At 47.7% G+C, this 13,999-nt stretch overlaps 6 protein-coding genes across 6 annotated transcripts; 4 read left to right on the top strand and 2 right to left on the bottom strand.

The window, feature by feature from the left end:
- Positions 1-325: 325 nt before the first annotated feature.
- FOMMEDRAFT_106054 (expansin family protein) lies at positions 326-1,733 on the top strand (the record flags this gene model as incomplete). The annotated part of the gene is made up of 6 exons (XM_007265376.1): positions 326-550; positions 776-785; positions 845-941; positions 1,003-1,064; positions 1,122-1,210; positions 1,270-1,733. The coding sequence occupies 6 exons, from the start codon at positions 326-328 to the stop codon at positions 1,327-1,329; spliced, it is 543 nt and encodes a 180-aa protein (XP_007265438.1). The 3' UTR covers positions 1,330-1,733.
- A 44-nt stretch (positions 1,734-1,777) lies between these two features.
- On the bottom strand, positions 1,778-3,594 carry FOMMEDRAFT_145996 (translation initiation factor 3 subunit 3; the record flags this gene model as incomplete). The annotated part of the gene is made up of 5 exons (XM_007265375.1): positions 1,778-2,526; positions 2,586-2,685; positions 2,753-3,083; positions 3,141-3,283; positions 3,450-3,594. The coding sequence occupies 5 exons, from the start codon at positions 3,592-3,594 to the stop codon at positions 1,983-1,985; spliced, it is 1,263 nt and encodes a 420-aa protein (XP_007265437.1). The 3' UTR covers positions 1,778-1,982.
- Positions 3,512-5,456, top strand: FOMMEDRAFT_154952 (cation efflux protein; the record flags this gene model as incomplete). Its single annotated transcript, XM_007265374.1, has 9 exons — positions 3,512-3,599; positions 3,667-3,718; positions 3,774-3,813; positions 3,869-4,022; positions 4,076-4,156; positions 4,221-4,874; positions 4,933-5,234; positions 5,292-5,373; positions 5,434-5,456. 9 exons carry the CDS (start codon positions 3,512-3,514, stop codon positions 5,454-5,456), a joined length of 1,476 nt encoding a protein of 491 aa, XP_007265436.1.
- A 571-nt stretch (positions 5,457-6,027) lies between these two features.
- FOMMEDRAFT_81551 (cation efflux protein) lies at positions 6,028-7,963 on the top strand (the record flags this gene model as incomplete). Its single annotated transcript, XM_007265373.1, has 8 exons — positions 6,028-6,115; positions 6,183-6,234; positions 6,291-6,330; positions 6,388-6,541; positions 6,594-6,674; positions 6,739-7,392; positions 7,451-7,752; positions 7,814-7,963. 8 exons carry the CDS (start codon positions 6,028-6,030, stop codon positions 7,961-7,963), a joined length of 1,521 nt encoding a protein of 506 aa, XP_007265435.1.
- A 199-nt stretch (positions 7,964-8,162) lies between these two features.
- Positions 8,163-11,453, bottom strand: FOMMEDRAFT_154950 (uncharacterized protein; the record flags this gene model as incomplete). Its single annotated transcript, XM_007265372.1, has 12 exons — positions 8,163-8,782; positions 8,844-9,055; positions 9,118-9,306; positions 9,364-9,539; positions 9,594-9,667; positions 9,718-9,886; positions 9,937-10,056; positions 10,110-10,284; positions 10,336-10,454; positions 10,506-10,571; positions 10,626-10,820; positions 10,869-11,453. The coding sequence occupies 12 exons, from the start codon at positions 11,451-11,453 to the stop codon at positions 8,163-8,165; spliced, it is 2,700 nt and encodes an 899-aa protein (XP_007265434.1).
- A 587-nt stretch (positions 11,454-12,040) lies between these two features.
- FOMMEDRAFT_106045 (peptidylprolyl isomerase-like protein 2) lies at positions 12,041-13,976 on the top strand (the record flags this gene model as incomplete). Its single annotated transcript, XM_007265371.1, has 7 exons — positions 12,041-12,135; positions 12,196-12,342; positions 12,400-12,624; positions 12,680-12,840; positions 12,893-13,128; positions 13,189-13,278; positions 13,341-13,976. 7 exons carry the CDS (start codon positions 12,041-12,043, stop codon positions 13,974-13,976), a joined length of 1,590 nt encoding a protein of 529 aa, XP_007265433.1.
- Between the last annotated feature and the right edge of the window lie 23 nt (positions 13,977-13,999).

Below are 13,999 nucleotides of genomic sequence, written 5' to 3'. Positions count from 1 at the left end.
CCAGGATGTCCTTATGAGAGTGATTGATGGGGCACCGGAGGAAAAAAACGAACGGCAAGCAGACCGACGTGTGGGTAGTCTTGGGCCTTGGCGGTTGTTATTGACCGGTGTGATGGTGTGCCGCGTGAGCGTTACCGTAATAAAAGCCCTGAAAACTGATCGCTTCTTCCTTCTCCCAGTCCCACTACCCCCTCCTCCTCGTCCCTCGCCTGCTCAGTGTGCTCGTCTCTCATTCACCGACTCGCCTGTCCTTCACCTCTTACTCTTCCCCGCCAGTCTTTACTTTTCACAGCACTCTTGTGCCCAACGCCTCCCATCCCCCAACATGTCGACCCTTGCTAAGCTCCTCGTTCTTTTCACCCTCGCTCTCTCCGTCAACAGTCTTGCGACTCCCCACGTTGTTCGTAGCCCCCATGGTCACCGTGCCCTCGCTGCCCGTATGGCCGTCGCTGAGCCCGTTCCTGCGGTAGAGCCGTATGGCGTCAAGGTTGTAACGCCCAAACGTAAGCGTGGTGATACTGGCAGATGTCGTGCGAGATCTAGTAGTGCTGTCAGCTCGTCTACCTCTTCCTCGCACTCCCAGGCCCCGACTACTCCTGTTGCAAATGCTGCCCCAGCGCCCACCCATGAGTCGGATCCTGCCCCTGCTCCTTCGTCCTCAAAGAAGGCTTCGTCGTCCAAGGCCCCTGCTCCGCAGCCGACTCAGAACTCGGGAGGTAACTCCGGCGGTAGCTCTAGCAGCAATTCCGGCCCATCTTTCCTGCGCGGCACTCAGACTGGCCAGGGTGAGCTGTTCCATGGTAGGAAAATTGTTGAGTCCGTCTTGATTTTTTTTGCTCCGCAGGTACTTTCTACCAGATCGGTCTCGGCGCTTGCGGTGTAACAAACGGTGGAAATGACAAGATTGCCGCAGTCTCCCACTTGCTATTCGATGCCTTCCCGTGCGTCTTTTTTTTCTCACTCAAAATGCTTTCCCCCTAACTAAATTGTTCATGATACCAGTGGCTATGACGGAGTTAACCCAAACTCTAACCCTGTCTGTGGCAAGTCCATTACCCTCACCTGTAAGTTTTCATGCTGTTTCTTGTGAACTGTAGACGTAATTTGGCTCATTTCTCCAGACCAAGGCAAGAGTACGACCGTCAAAATTGAGGACCGCTGTGAAGCATGTGCTCTTACCGATATCGACCTTGCCCCATCTGCCTTTGAGGTATGCATAGAAAACTCCGACGTGTTCCGACCTAACAAATACTTTTTCCTCGTCTCCAGCAAATTGCAGATTTCTCCGTGGGCCGTATCTCCGGTATGACCTGGGTCTGGAACGACTAAACTACTTCATGCCTTGGTTAACGTCCAGTTACGGCATGTCCCTCACGGCCAACACTAAACAAATACCCGCCCTTGCACAAAACATGGACTCCACCAATTCTCCCCCTTCCTTGTGCCACCTCCATGTTTGATATCCTGGCACTCTTGCTTTCTGTTTATCCTTTCTTCGTTCTCTCTTATTGTCTTTCCTTATTCCGACACGTCAGTGATGTGTCCTTTTACGCCGATGCGTGAGAGCTAGGGATCTATATCCACTCGATGCGTGTATTGCTTTGACAAGTGTTAAAGTACGGGATTTACTTAGCAGATGTTTATTGCAGTCTTTATTTGGGTTTCTATTAGTGTAAAAGTGTGAGCTGGCGCTCAGGAATAAATAAATGCAAACTCCACGTTGGGGCACTTTTTTTTTCTGCTGTGGGTGCCCAAAATATGAAACAGGAGTTGGTTTGCCAGTTGAGTTTTTCACTCGAGTGCAAAGACGTTCCGGAAGGATTGTCATGGGAACGGAAGCATATGCGAGTCGGCTTCGTTCTACTGTAATAGCGCCACAGCGCACAGTTTTCACGCTGATGCAGATGCAAAGCAATGCGCTTGCAAGAATACAACGATCAAATACTCCTAAATCAGGTACACTTACATCTACATCAAAACATCTATGTGCTGTTACCTCCATTCGCGGAATACATTTTCACCAGGTTGACGCTCGCACCCTGAGCAAGGCTCTTCGAATAAGCATCAATCTGGCCGAGTAGAAGTGTGCTCTCAAGACGACTAGGATCAGGAGGAATCTTGAACAACCGGCTGACGTCGTCTTCGGGGAGCGGCGCAAGACCCTGGCTCACGCGCAGCGCGTTCTCTTCGCGGCGTTTTTGGATGTGTGCTTCTGCTTTTAGCTTCTCACGTGCGATCTGCCGTTGGAGGTACGCGAGGTTGCCTTCTTCGGTCTTGTAGTCGTCTAGAGCGTCAAGCACGGATGAAAGATTCGAGGTGAGCGAACGTGCATCGAGATCTAGCGCGGAGAAGGACGGTGGGACGGCCGCGGATGCGCGAGGTGTAGAAGACGAGAGTGGGAGGGCCGATGAAGTCGAAGTAGGCGTGGTTAATGTGCTCAGGAATGCGTCAGCGAGAGGATTCGTGCGTATTCGGAGCGGAATCTCTTCGACGATAGAAGAGAATGTGAGGTTGTGTTCAACAAGGCTACAGAGACAGTATTCATTAATAATGCAAACGGAATACAATGTAAAAGTAGATTTCACCTCTGAGTATTGAACCTTCCCGTGCGGAAGGCATGTAAAAACGTTTTAGTCAACCTGAACGCGTGGAAGGCAGGGTTTCCTTGAGACGCCTGCATAACATCTTCACAAGCCATGAATGAATGAAAGGTGTCAGCACGGCACGTTCATCATGTTGAGTATTCACATACCGTGCACGACAACAATTCCACCATGCCTCAACTTTTCCTGATGGATTGCCTGCAGCTCAAGAAGCGACTGTTTGAAAAATGCACCCAATGTGTTTGATTGGTAGAAGCCAACGATGGAGTCGTCTGCCTGGACTTCTTTGAGGGAACGTAGCATAGATGACTGATACCGAGCTAGAGACTTGTTTGCCTTTTCATCTTCATCGCTAACATGAGGAAGCGGGAATGAATTGGAAATCTCGAGAGTGCCGTCGAAATCGATGCCGATGAGTAAACCAAGGGCAGGCGTCGAGCCATGCGCCTCAGAACCATGTTTGATAATTTTTGAGACAACCTGCACACAAAATAATGGTTATTAGGGGTAATGATGGATGAGTGACAATAAGCGCACCAAAGCATCGAGCTGCACGGCGGTAATCGGAATCTCTGCCTCAATATCGATGATTTTGGACATTGATGGCGGGATGGCCTCATAACTGGGCTGCACCACTGGCGCAGGCGCCTGGGCGGTCGGCATAGAGGCAGCAATAGCCGCTGCCATTGAGGTCGCCATCGTCAAAAGGAGAATATGGTCGGACAGATGGAGGTTGGAGGTGGTAGGTGCACAGTGAGATGTGTACTGTCGCGGTCATGCTAGCTTGAAAAGATTTCTCGCCACGGGGTCACGTGCATTCGGGACCGTCATCTTAAATTAACTGACGCGAACGCGACAAGAGATTGGAGACTGGTCCCCTCGCAAGGCCAGTACTCTTCATCGCATTCATGCGTAGGGTCGCCATCTCGCGGACTGCGAGGATATCGCTCCTTCTCTTCGTTGACGTAATGTTCTTCCTCGCCGAGCTCATCGTCGGTTCGTTTCCTATAACACAAACTTGCTCAGATTCCGTTTCATCGACACCTTTGCTCAATGTACACAGGCTATATCGTCGGCTCGCTCGCCCTCGTTGCAGACAGCTTTCATATGCTTAAGTTTGTACCTACTCTGAACTGCGTCGTATTTCCTAGTACTCATTCAGCGGCTTAGTGATATCCTAAGTTTGGTCGTAGCCCTCTACGCGATAAAGGTATCATGTTCCTTGCAAGGACTACCTAAAGCTCTGCTGACATGCTTTTTAAAAGCTTTCCAAGCGAAAGGTCGACGAGACCGACACTAAATACTCGTATGGCTTTCACCGAGCTGAAATTGTTGCTGCTCTCATCAATGGAGTGTTCCTACTGGCACTTTGCTTCTCAATCTTCATGGAAGCAATTCAACGTTTCTTCGATACTCCAAGTATGCGCCTCATTGTTAATGTTCCGTTACTTTTGACTTATAACAATGCACAGAGGTATCGAATCCAAGCCTCGTCGTAATTGTCGGTTCCCTTGGCTTGGCTTCCAACATTCTCGGTCTCTTCTTATTCCACGGTATGTACATGTTTCTTTGAGTCAGCAATTGAAAGACTCGAGTCAGACTGATTGGCTTTCACAGAACACAGTCACTCGCATGGACATAAAAATCACTCTAAGGAAACAACTACTCTAAGTGAGGAACTAGGACAATCGGAATTCACCAGTGCCCTTTCAAGCGGAAGCGTCAGTCCCACGTTCGACGATGAAAGGGGTCGAAGTGAGGGTCGTTCTGACCCCGATTCGTTGTATGGACATCCAGCCGCGACTCGCGTTCGTATTGTCCATAAGGCACAGGAACTACGGAGAGCTCGATCAGTCTCCGTCAGCAGTAGTCGAGAGGGATCGCCCACTGCGCAACGACGGGTACGAACTCACACTGGTTTTATGCATGTTGACGAGCCAGAAAATGATACTGTTGAGCGAGATTTTTCCGAAACAACGCCTCTACCGAAGGGTCCAAACGGCAAGGAGATCCCGTCACCTACTTCCCATCACAGCCACACACATCCTTCGCCTAGCTCTCAAGGAGCAAAGCGCTCAGGCGGTCACTCACACGGATCCATGAACATGCATGCTATTCTTCTACATGTGTTAGGCGACGCTTTGGGAAACGTCGGTGTAATTGCCTCAGGTCTGATCATCTGGTTATCCAATTTGAGCTGGAAGTATTATTGGGATCCCATTGTTTCTCTGGTAATTACCTGCATCATATTTTCTTCCGCTTTGCCACTAGGTTTGTGCATCTCTACTCTATCCTTGGTCGACTGCGTATCCTGACAGATGCAATGCAGTTAAAAGCGCGTCTTTCATTCTTCTTCAGGGTGTCCCGTCGGGAATTTCCTTGCGAGAGGTAGATGAAGCGATCAGGGGCGTCGACGGCGTGCAAGACGTGCACGAACTCCATATCTGGCAGCTTTCTGAGTCAAATGTGGTTGCGTCTGTACATGTCCTCGCTTCCCGCAAACGCGATTTTATGCAAGTTGCGGCTGACATTCGCAAGGCGTTGCACGATCGAGGTATCTATTCAAGTACAATCCAGCCTGAGTATCATTCGTCGCGTCAACTTCAATCGGCCGGGACTTCTTCTCCGCCCGTAAGTTTCACCTTTCGCAGAGGAGTATGAATTGTTGATTTCGGTTTTTATCGACAGTTACCTCCTCCTGGAACATGCTGTCTCGTCACTTGTTCGCCTAATCAGAAAGATTGTGATCCGTTAGAGCATTCATGTTGTCGTGAGTTTAATCGTAACCCGCTTTCAGGCCTTCAGGATCATACTGACGCTCGATCCACAGCTCCACCAGCGCCAAAAGCCTAATTTAAAATTTCCCAACGCATTCACATTAAACGTTTTGACGCTTTTGTCCATGGTTAATTTATACTTTAACTTATACCGATCGGACTGCTGTACTTTTTCACAATGTATTACAACAACTCGCATTCACGTACACAATATATACATGCTGTTTTCTGAGCCTTTTATGCTGGCATCATTGGGAAGTACGCCACGAATGAAAGTGATGACGAAAGTCTATGTGTCGTGACAGCTGCAGAAGGTTTCTTGCTTCTCTTGCTTGACTTTACTTTTAAATTCTTTGTTCAGTACATTCTAATTTCCATTTATTAAGATTAGTTCTCTATAAATGCTTATATTCATAGTAAAGGTTCTTTAGTAAAGACGCTAACAAAGAATGTATTAAATAAAATAATTGTATTATTATTACTAAGTACTCCAGTCTAGAGCTTTCTTGCAGTTGCCACAGGTTGTGTCCATATTAGGTATTTCCGTTTAGTCATCTTGCGTCACGGCGCGTCAGGTTTATACTTTCTCTCTACCCAAAGACTCCCTTCGAAGTCTTTCACCACTTGCCACTCTCTCCCTTGCAATCATGCATGGGATCTCCATCTCGCGGACTGCGAGGATATCTCTTCTCCTCTCCATCGATGTCATATTCTTCCTCGTCGAGATCATTGTTGGTACGTTACCTATGGGACGTACTTGCTTAGAATCGGTTTCACTGACTCCTTTGCTCAACGTATGCAGGTTATGCTGTCGGCTCTCTTGCTCTTGTTGCGGACAGTTTTCATATGCTTAAGTGCGCACTGAGTCTGTCTTACCGCTGGTCTACCCGATACTCATTCAGTCATACAGTGATATCCTAAGTTTGATCGTTGCTCTCTACGCAATAAAGGTATAATATAACCCTCACAAAGACCGCGTGAATCTCTACTGACAAGTTCTTCTGAAGCTTTCCGGGCGGAGAATTGAAGAGACCGATACCAAATACTCGTATGGCTGGCACCGAGCTGAAATTCTTGCTGCGCTCATCAATGGAGTGTTCCTATTGGCACTTTGCTTCTCAATCTTCATGGAAGCAATGGAACGTTTCTTCAGCACACCAGGTATGCGTCTCATCATTGATACCTCGTTTTCTCGTCTGAGCCACACGTACAGAGATATCAAACCCGAGACTCGTCGTAATTGTCGGATCCCTTGGCTTAGCTTCTAACATCTTGGGTCTTTTCTTATTCCACGGTATGCTCATGTTTCTTGGTGTCAACCGACGAGAGGCATGGACTAAATCATTCGGCTTTCACAGAGCACAGCCACTCGCATGGATCCGAAAAGCACTCCAAGAAAACAGCCACCCCGAGTACCGGAATGGGACAATCAGAATACACCACTGCCCTTTCGAGTGGGAGTGTCACTCCTACAAACGAGGATGAAAGGGGCCGAAGTGGGGAGCGTTCTGACTCGGACGAGTTGTATGGACATCCAGCCGCAACTCGCGCTCGTGTTGTCCATCAGGCACAGGAACTGAGGCGAGCTCGGTCAGTCTCTGTCAGCAGTGATCGAGAGAGATCACCCTCTCCACGAGGTCGTGAGGGAATGCACACTGGTTTCGCGTTTGTAGAGGAGCCAGAAAATGGTACTGTTGAGCAAGATTATTCCGAATCGACACCCCTTCTGAAAGGTCAAAACGGGAAGGGAACACCATCATCTAGTTCCCATGATGGCCACACACATCCTTCGCATACCTCTCAAGGGACGAAGCGCTCTGGCGGTCATTCACACGGATCCATGAACATGCATGCATTACTGCTGCATGTTTTAGGTGATGCACTAGGAAATGTCGGTGTTATTGCCACGGGTCTGATCATCTGGCTATCGGATTTGAGTTGGAAGTATTACTGTGATCCTATCATTTCTTTGATAATTACCTGCATCATATTTTCTTCCGCGTTGCCACTAGGTTTGTGCATCTCTGCTACCTCCTTGACTAGCTGTGTATTCTGACTCACCCGCTGCAGTCAAGAGCGCGTCTTTCATTCTTCTTCAGGGTGTCCCATCAGGCATTTCCCTGCAAGAGGTAGACGAAGCGATCAGGGGCGTTGACGGTGTGCAGGATGTGCACGAACTCCATATCTGGCAGCTTTCTGAGTCAAAGGTCGTGGCATCCGTACATGTCCTTGCTTCCCGCAAACACGATTTCATGCAGGTTGCGGTTGACATCCGCAGGGCTTTGCACGATCATGGTATCCATTCGAGTACTATCCAGCCTGAGTATCATCCGTCGCGTCAATTCCATGCAGCCGAGACTTCGACACTCCCTGTAAGCTGTTTCTTCTTTCGTGAAGGATTATGAAGTGCTGGTTTAACTCTCTCCTTGACAGTTGCCTCCCGCTGGAACATGCTGCTTAGTGACTTGTCCTCCTAATCAAAAGGATTGTGATCCGTCGGAGCATTCATGTTGTCGTGAGTTTATTCTTAACTACTTGACTGTCTATCAAGCCTTCACGTTTATACTGATGTTCGACTCATAGCTCCACCGACACCAACTGTCTAATCTGGAACTTCCCAACGGATTCGCACTAATTACTTTGATATTTTGTTCATGACTTTAAATTGTTTCGTTCACTTATAGCTGTCGTACCTCTGTACTTTTGTCATTATGTATTATAACAACATAACAACCCAGGATTCACGTACACAATAAAATACATGCTAGTTTCTTAACTTTCTTCATGCTGCCATCACAGGGAAGTTTGCCACGAATGAAGGTGATGAAGAAAGCCTCTGTATCACAATAGCTGCGGAAGGGCTTTTACTTCTTCGTAAGTCCGCAGCTAACCTGCGTGCGATCGTGACAGACGGCTGGTATGCATGGTTCTCAATTTGTGTATCAGCTCCGACAGCTCGTAAGGCCCATTCCAGATGTAACAAGCCGGTCAGCGAGGACGTGAGGACGGACACGAGCAATTCGATGCCAAGTGTCTGCTCAGCTGGTGCTTTCAAGTCCAGACGCGTTAAAAGACCATGAAGAACACTACCAAGGAAGATTGGTAGCAGCGGCGGTGTGCGTCCTGCACCGGCTCCTGTTGCTGCTGGCGGACAGAGTAGCACGTAAGTTGCAAGCCTACGGCTTACTTCCAGTTCGCCTAGTTTAGCAGGGGTGTCGAGCTCGTCCCAGAGCAGTCGGAGAAAACGTGTCGGACCAAGCACAGCAACGCATCGTCCGACGTCAAAGGCAGGTGCCCTCCCTGCCCGAGCGGCATTGAAGAATTCGCGGATAGATTTGCGTGGCTGATCAAGCCAGTGTGATGAAGGAATTGAGAGCGATTTCAACTTCGCATCGGACGATTCTGAAACGAGATATATTTTAGATTTTTAGTTCAATTTAAGGACAATGGTAGACAAGCCTACCACTATCATCTATTCCTAGGGCCTTGCTAGCTATTGCTCGAAGGTTTGCCGCCTTGAATGACAATTTCGGAGATTTGCTCTCAATAACTGATGCTCTCGGATCTGTCGCAAGTGCCAGTATACCATGCCCGGTCAAACTAATTACAGCTTTAGGACACAAAGAAGACTCGACAAGAGTTTGCAGCGTTTCGAGGTGGATAGGAGTATTGAAACTAAAGAAAGGGTTAGCATGCCTTGATGAAAGATCTTTGTGAAATGGTTGAAGTCGGCTCACTCTTTCTCCATTATATCGCGTAGAAGTGCCTTGATTCCGCCCACGAGTGTCCAATTCAGTAGGGGTCCTGTGAAGTATGACACGCCGTTCTTCAACATATCTTCGCTCCATCTACGGTCTGCGCATGCATTACACGCTTGTAAGATCAAAGTTGCAGTAAGCTTCATAAGCATTTTCGGTTTCGTAGTCCTTGCACAGTAGATTAGTGAATTTTGTCAGTGACTAGACTAGCTAATCTTGTGGTACCTGAGTATGTTGTCTTCGATACCCTCGCTATTGGTATCGAACAGAGCCTTGGACCATGCCTTGACGACATTCACGTCTTCCAGACCGAGAGATGACATACGGAAAACGGTGGACGTGGAAAGCAGATAATCCGTTGCGAGAACGCGATCGCCGAGCGTAAATATGTGTGATGACAACTACGCAAACGTGGTGAAATCAAAGAGATGGAAAGGAGTAAATCTAGCAATCACCTGGTATTTCACAAGCGTTGCTTGCAAGAACAGAATCACGTTTCCGAGGTACTCAAGCCCAGTCTGCGGGTCGCCTATTGTCGATGATCAGCTACTTCGCGATGCTTCAATGAACAGTCCGTACCTACTGATTCGCAGTCAAAGTCGTCTATAAATGCAAGGATGGGAGCAAGAATATCATCAATTCTGACATGCAAAGAAAATATGTCCATTGCCACGTCAAGGGAATTGAAAGTCTTGCAGAGTACACCGAGACCTTCGACGTCGACTTGCTGGCACAATGTTTCGACTCTCTGCAATGAAAACTGAGCTGCAAGTTGTGCATAATACTGCAGGTGCTCACCTTAATTACAGCCTTGGCTATCTGCGGATGATTTAGGATATCGTCAACGCATCTCCGAAGGAAAGGGAGTAGCGTTTCTTCCTTGTTCCCGTCGGAAATAAGACGTGATTCGATGTACGCCTTTCTTATCTTTGTCAGATCCTACGCGAGCCAATGCATGAATGACAGCTTACATCTAATGTAGACCCAGTCTCTTGACACTCGTTAGATAATAACGTATTCAAGGTGGGCTCGATTGTCGACTTAAACATCATTCGAGTACTATTGTCAAAAAGACTCGTCCGAAGTGCGCAATATTGAATTAACGACGTGAAGAACGTCGATGAGCCAACTGATGAGCTACGCATGCTGTTGGACTTGCTGAGATGAGTAGAAAACGAACTACAGAGATGGTCTTACCTATCGGGAGGGTCAACGTTCATGTCATCCACGTCTCGCGAGGTAGCGCTCGTATCGCATTGACTCAATAAATCTATGCGACTCTGAATCGACAAAAATGCAGCTTGGATTGCTCCTCGCTTTTTCCATAATTAGGATAAATATCGACGGAAACGTCAAGAAGTACCGACCCATTCCGATTCTCCTACTGAGTCGGCCGTCAGGACTTGCTCAAAGTCAGACAGAATACGCGTTAACTGCAGACGACAGTTACTCAAAGCTTTGCATCCCGAATTAGGCAAAGTCCTTACCCTTGTAATGATGAAGGAGCGCCAAATAAGGGCATTAGTCTTGTGCGAGTTACTTTGGGAAAGAATCGATATAGCCGCAAGAAAAAGCTGCGTATAGAATATTCTCGGGGACCATGTTGTCCACCTGAATGCAGTAACTAGTATTGCAACTGCAGCAGGTGAACCAGATCCAAATGTTGTAGTGCGATTCACGACCTAAAGCAGCTTAGAACAACCACGTCTGTGAAGCATGGGCTTACTTACCAGATGTCGCAACAATAAGCTGCACGATGCAATATCCGACTCCGAGTTTGGCCCAAGGATATCGCCCTTGGATATCGATAGTTGAAGAGACTGCATCAGTTGCGCCTCTTGGGCCATTTTTGAATCATCCACCATTATCATGTTGAGTGACAATGCAAACGGTTCTAGGACTGCTTTCAGATCTCCATGAAGATCCTGCAATTGTAATATTTCCAACACTTCTGCATAATGCATCATAGCCTGCCCAGCACTTATAGAGGTCATGTCATTGACGCATGAAAGCAAGAGCATAAGAAGTTGTGATGCAGAGGAAATTAGATCGTGGAACGGTGAACGCGAAAGCGAGGTGTACGAGACACGGACTAAATTCAAGGCGCCATGAACCATTTCGAGTACTCTCGGCATTGAATAAGTCTGCGCGTTGAGTAATGACTGCTCCGGTGGCAAGCTTAATGCAAAGTGCTCGTCTTGGATTAACCGACAGAGCATGTCGAGAGTAGAAGTATCGTGCAAATTGGGTGATTTTGCGGCTTCAAGAAATGTGAACACGAAGACAGGCAGGGTCAGCAGGTCTGGAGTATGCATAGCGTGCTTCAAGTAAGAATATAGGAGTGGATCCGCAGGGTATGTGCTGAATAGTTCAAGAACAGCATCTAAACAGAGGGAATTAAGTATCAACGTTTCTGGCTCACTCCTCAATGACAGTTGATTGCTTACTACTAAGTTGACACTGAAAATCAAAATCTTGAACGCCCAATTTGGATTTGAGAAGATGGCACATACGGGCCCACTAGATTAATTTAGGGAGAATCAATCGGTTTAGCCGAAGTCAACTTATAAGCAGGCAGCACCAGCACCTTGGCCACTCCAATACCCGTCTGAAAGCATCTGCTTGTCACATCTGAGAGAGACATGATATCATATAGTCATAGGTAAGCTGTGGGCAGATGGAATATGCACGCTGAATGTCAGGATGTAGTTTGAATGCTTAGCAGGCAACACAGAGAGCTGGAAGCCACTTGAACAAGTTGAAGAGCAACTGTGAGTCTGCGCGTCTCGATTTAAAGTTGTTCCCCGGTCACGTGGACGAGGATACAGGTCCGTGAAGTCAAAGTTGCAGCAGGTCGCTCCTCATCTCTAAACACACCATTACAAAATTTTGATAGTCTGCAATGGGACACGGAAGCAACGACAAGCTTTACATAACCCAAACAGAACACTCAGGAGCCGCAGGAGGTCGGCATTCCGCATCGTCTGGTTACAGAGCGTAAGCTGGTCTCAATCTTGGCTTCTTGTGTCAACTGACTCAATATTCTGTACAATTTAGCAAGCAACAAGCTCCTCACCCTGGGGCGCTAACTCCATTCGATTGCTGTGCACTTTCGTTTCAGCCTTTTGAGCACCCGGTTTGTGCAAGGAACCCAGATGGGACAGGCGCCGTATTCGACTTGGTGAACATCCTGCCTTGGTTAAAGTACGTCTTGCCATTGTATTATATCTGCCACGTTACACCATCTCATGTTATCAAAAGACAGCATAACAACACAAATCCTATCACCGGGGAGCCGTGCACCCCCAACGATCTTATCCACCTAAACTACTCCCGCAAGCCAGATGGACAGATTCATGACCCAATATCCTTCAAGCCTTTTAGTGAACACTCTCATATCGTTGCAATTGCAACGACTGGGAATGTCTACCTTGCAGAAAGCATAAAAGGTGGGAAGGACTTGTTGAGCGATACTAGTTTCAAAAAGTAGATGAGCAGTTAAATGTCAAGCATTGATGCAACTTAACAATTTTTTCTAAAGGGAGGACGTCATCACGCTTCAGAACCCTCATGCCATGTCATCTACATCTTCCTCGACGGCAGTGACCGCTGCCACTAAAACATCAAAAGTTGCGAAGAGCACGGCTACTAAACCACAGGCTGCTGGAGTGGCCGCACTGAGGGAGAAGGAGAAGCTTCCATGTACATTTCGTTATATTAGTTTAAGTGCCGTGTGCTGAAGGTCTTAAATTAGGGAATGTGTCTCCGTATTCTAGTGGCTTACCGGGCGCATCTCTGACCTCCACATCAGTGGACCCGACCACACAAACATCCCGATTATTATGGGATGAAGAGGAACTCATGTTCGAGGCGATCTCAAATCCTCCGAAGTCGAAGAGTAAAGAAGCGGACGTTGGGAAACGGCGGGCCTATGTACGAGTTGTCACTAGCCTAGGTGGTAGCTTAAATCTTGAGCTGTACTGTGAGAAGGTAATATTCAATCAAACGGGTCTCTTGGACAAATGATGCTAATAATGTACTTATTCGCAGGCACCGAAAACGTGCTATAACTTCCTGATGCTTGCTCGAGAAGGAAAATATGACAACTGTATATTCCACAGGCTAATACCAGGCTTTATGGTATGTAGTTCGTGTCGCAGGCTCGCCATTAATTAACTGGCTTTCGTCTTTATCAAAATTAGATCCAGACGGGAGACCCAACAGGGACAGGATCGGGAGGGCAGTCATACTGGGGCAGTGCATTCCGTGATGAGTATGATTTGAAGGGCGCCGCAAAGCACGATTCACGGGGCATACTTGCAATGGCAAATCGTGGCATGGGCACGAACACGTCGCAATTTTTCATAACGTTCAAGCCGACACCTCACTTAGATGGTAAGCATACGGTGTTTGGGAAGCTCGTCGGTGGTGAGGACGTGCTTGACACACTTGAACGGTTACCACGAAAAGAAGGCACAGACCGACCCGCGAAGACCGTGCGCATTACAGAAATTATCATTTACCAGGATCCGTTCGAGGAATACAAAACCAGGCTGAAAAGGAAGTTGGAGAGAAAGGCAGAGGCCGAGCAAGCGGGAGAGTCTGATAAGAGTATAGCAAAGGAGAAGAAGGAAGGGGATGATGTGAATTGGTTCGGTGTTAAACTCGGGATAGAGAAACGTGGTACTGGTGCGAACGGATCAAGCGCAGCTGATGTAGGGAAGTACCTTAACCTCAAACGTCCACTTGAAACAGCCTCACCGAGCACCAGGGCTGATGACGACGATGATGGGAAGAAGAAACGAAAGATTGGCTTTGGGAATTTTGACAGTTGGTAGTTGTAATGGCATTTGTACAATAC

The sequence above is a fragment of the Fomitiporia mediterranea genome, assembly GCF_000271605.1.
Source record: "Fomitiporia mediterranea MF3/22 unplaced genomic scaffold FOMMEscaffold_5, whole genome shotgun sequence".
NCBI lineage: Eukaryota > Fungi > Basidiomycota > Agaricomycetes > Hymenochaetales > Hymenochaetaceae > Fomitiporia > Fomitiporia mediterranea.
This window is presented reverse-complemented; position numbering and strand designations above follow the sequence as displayed.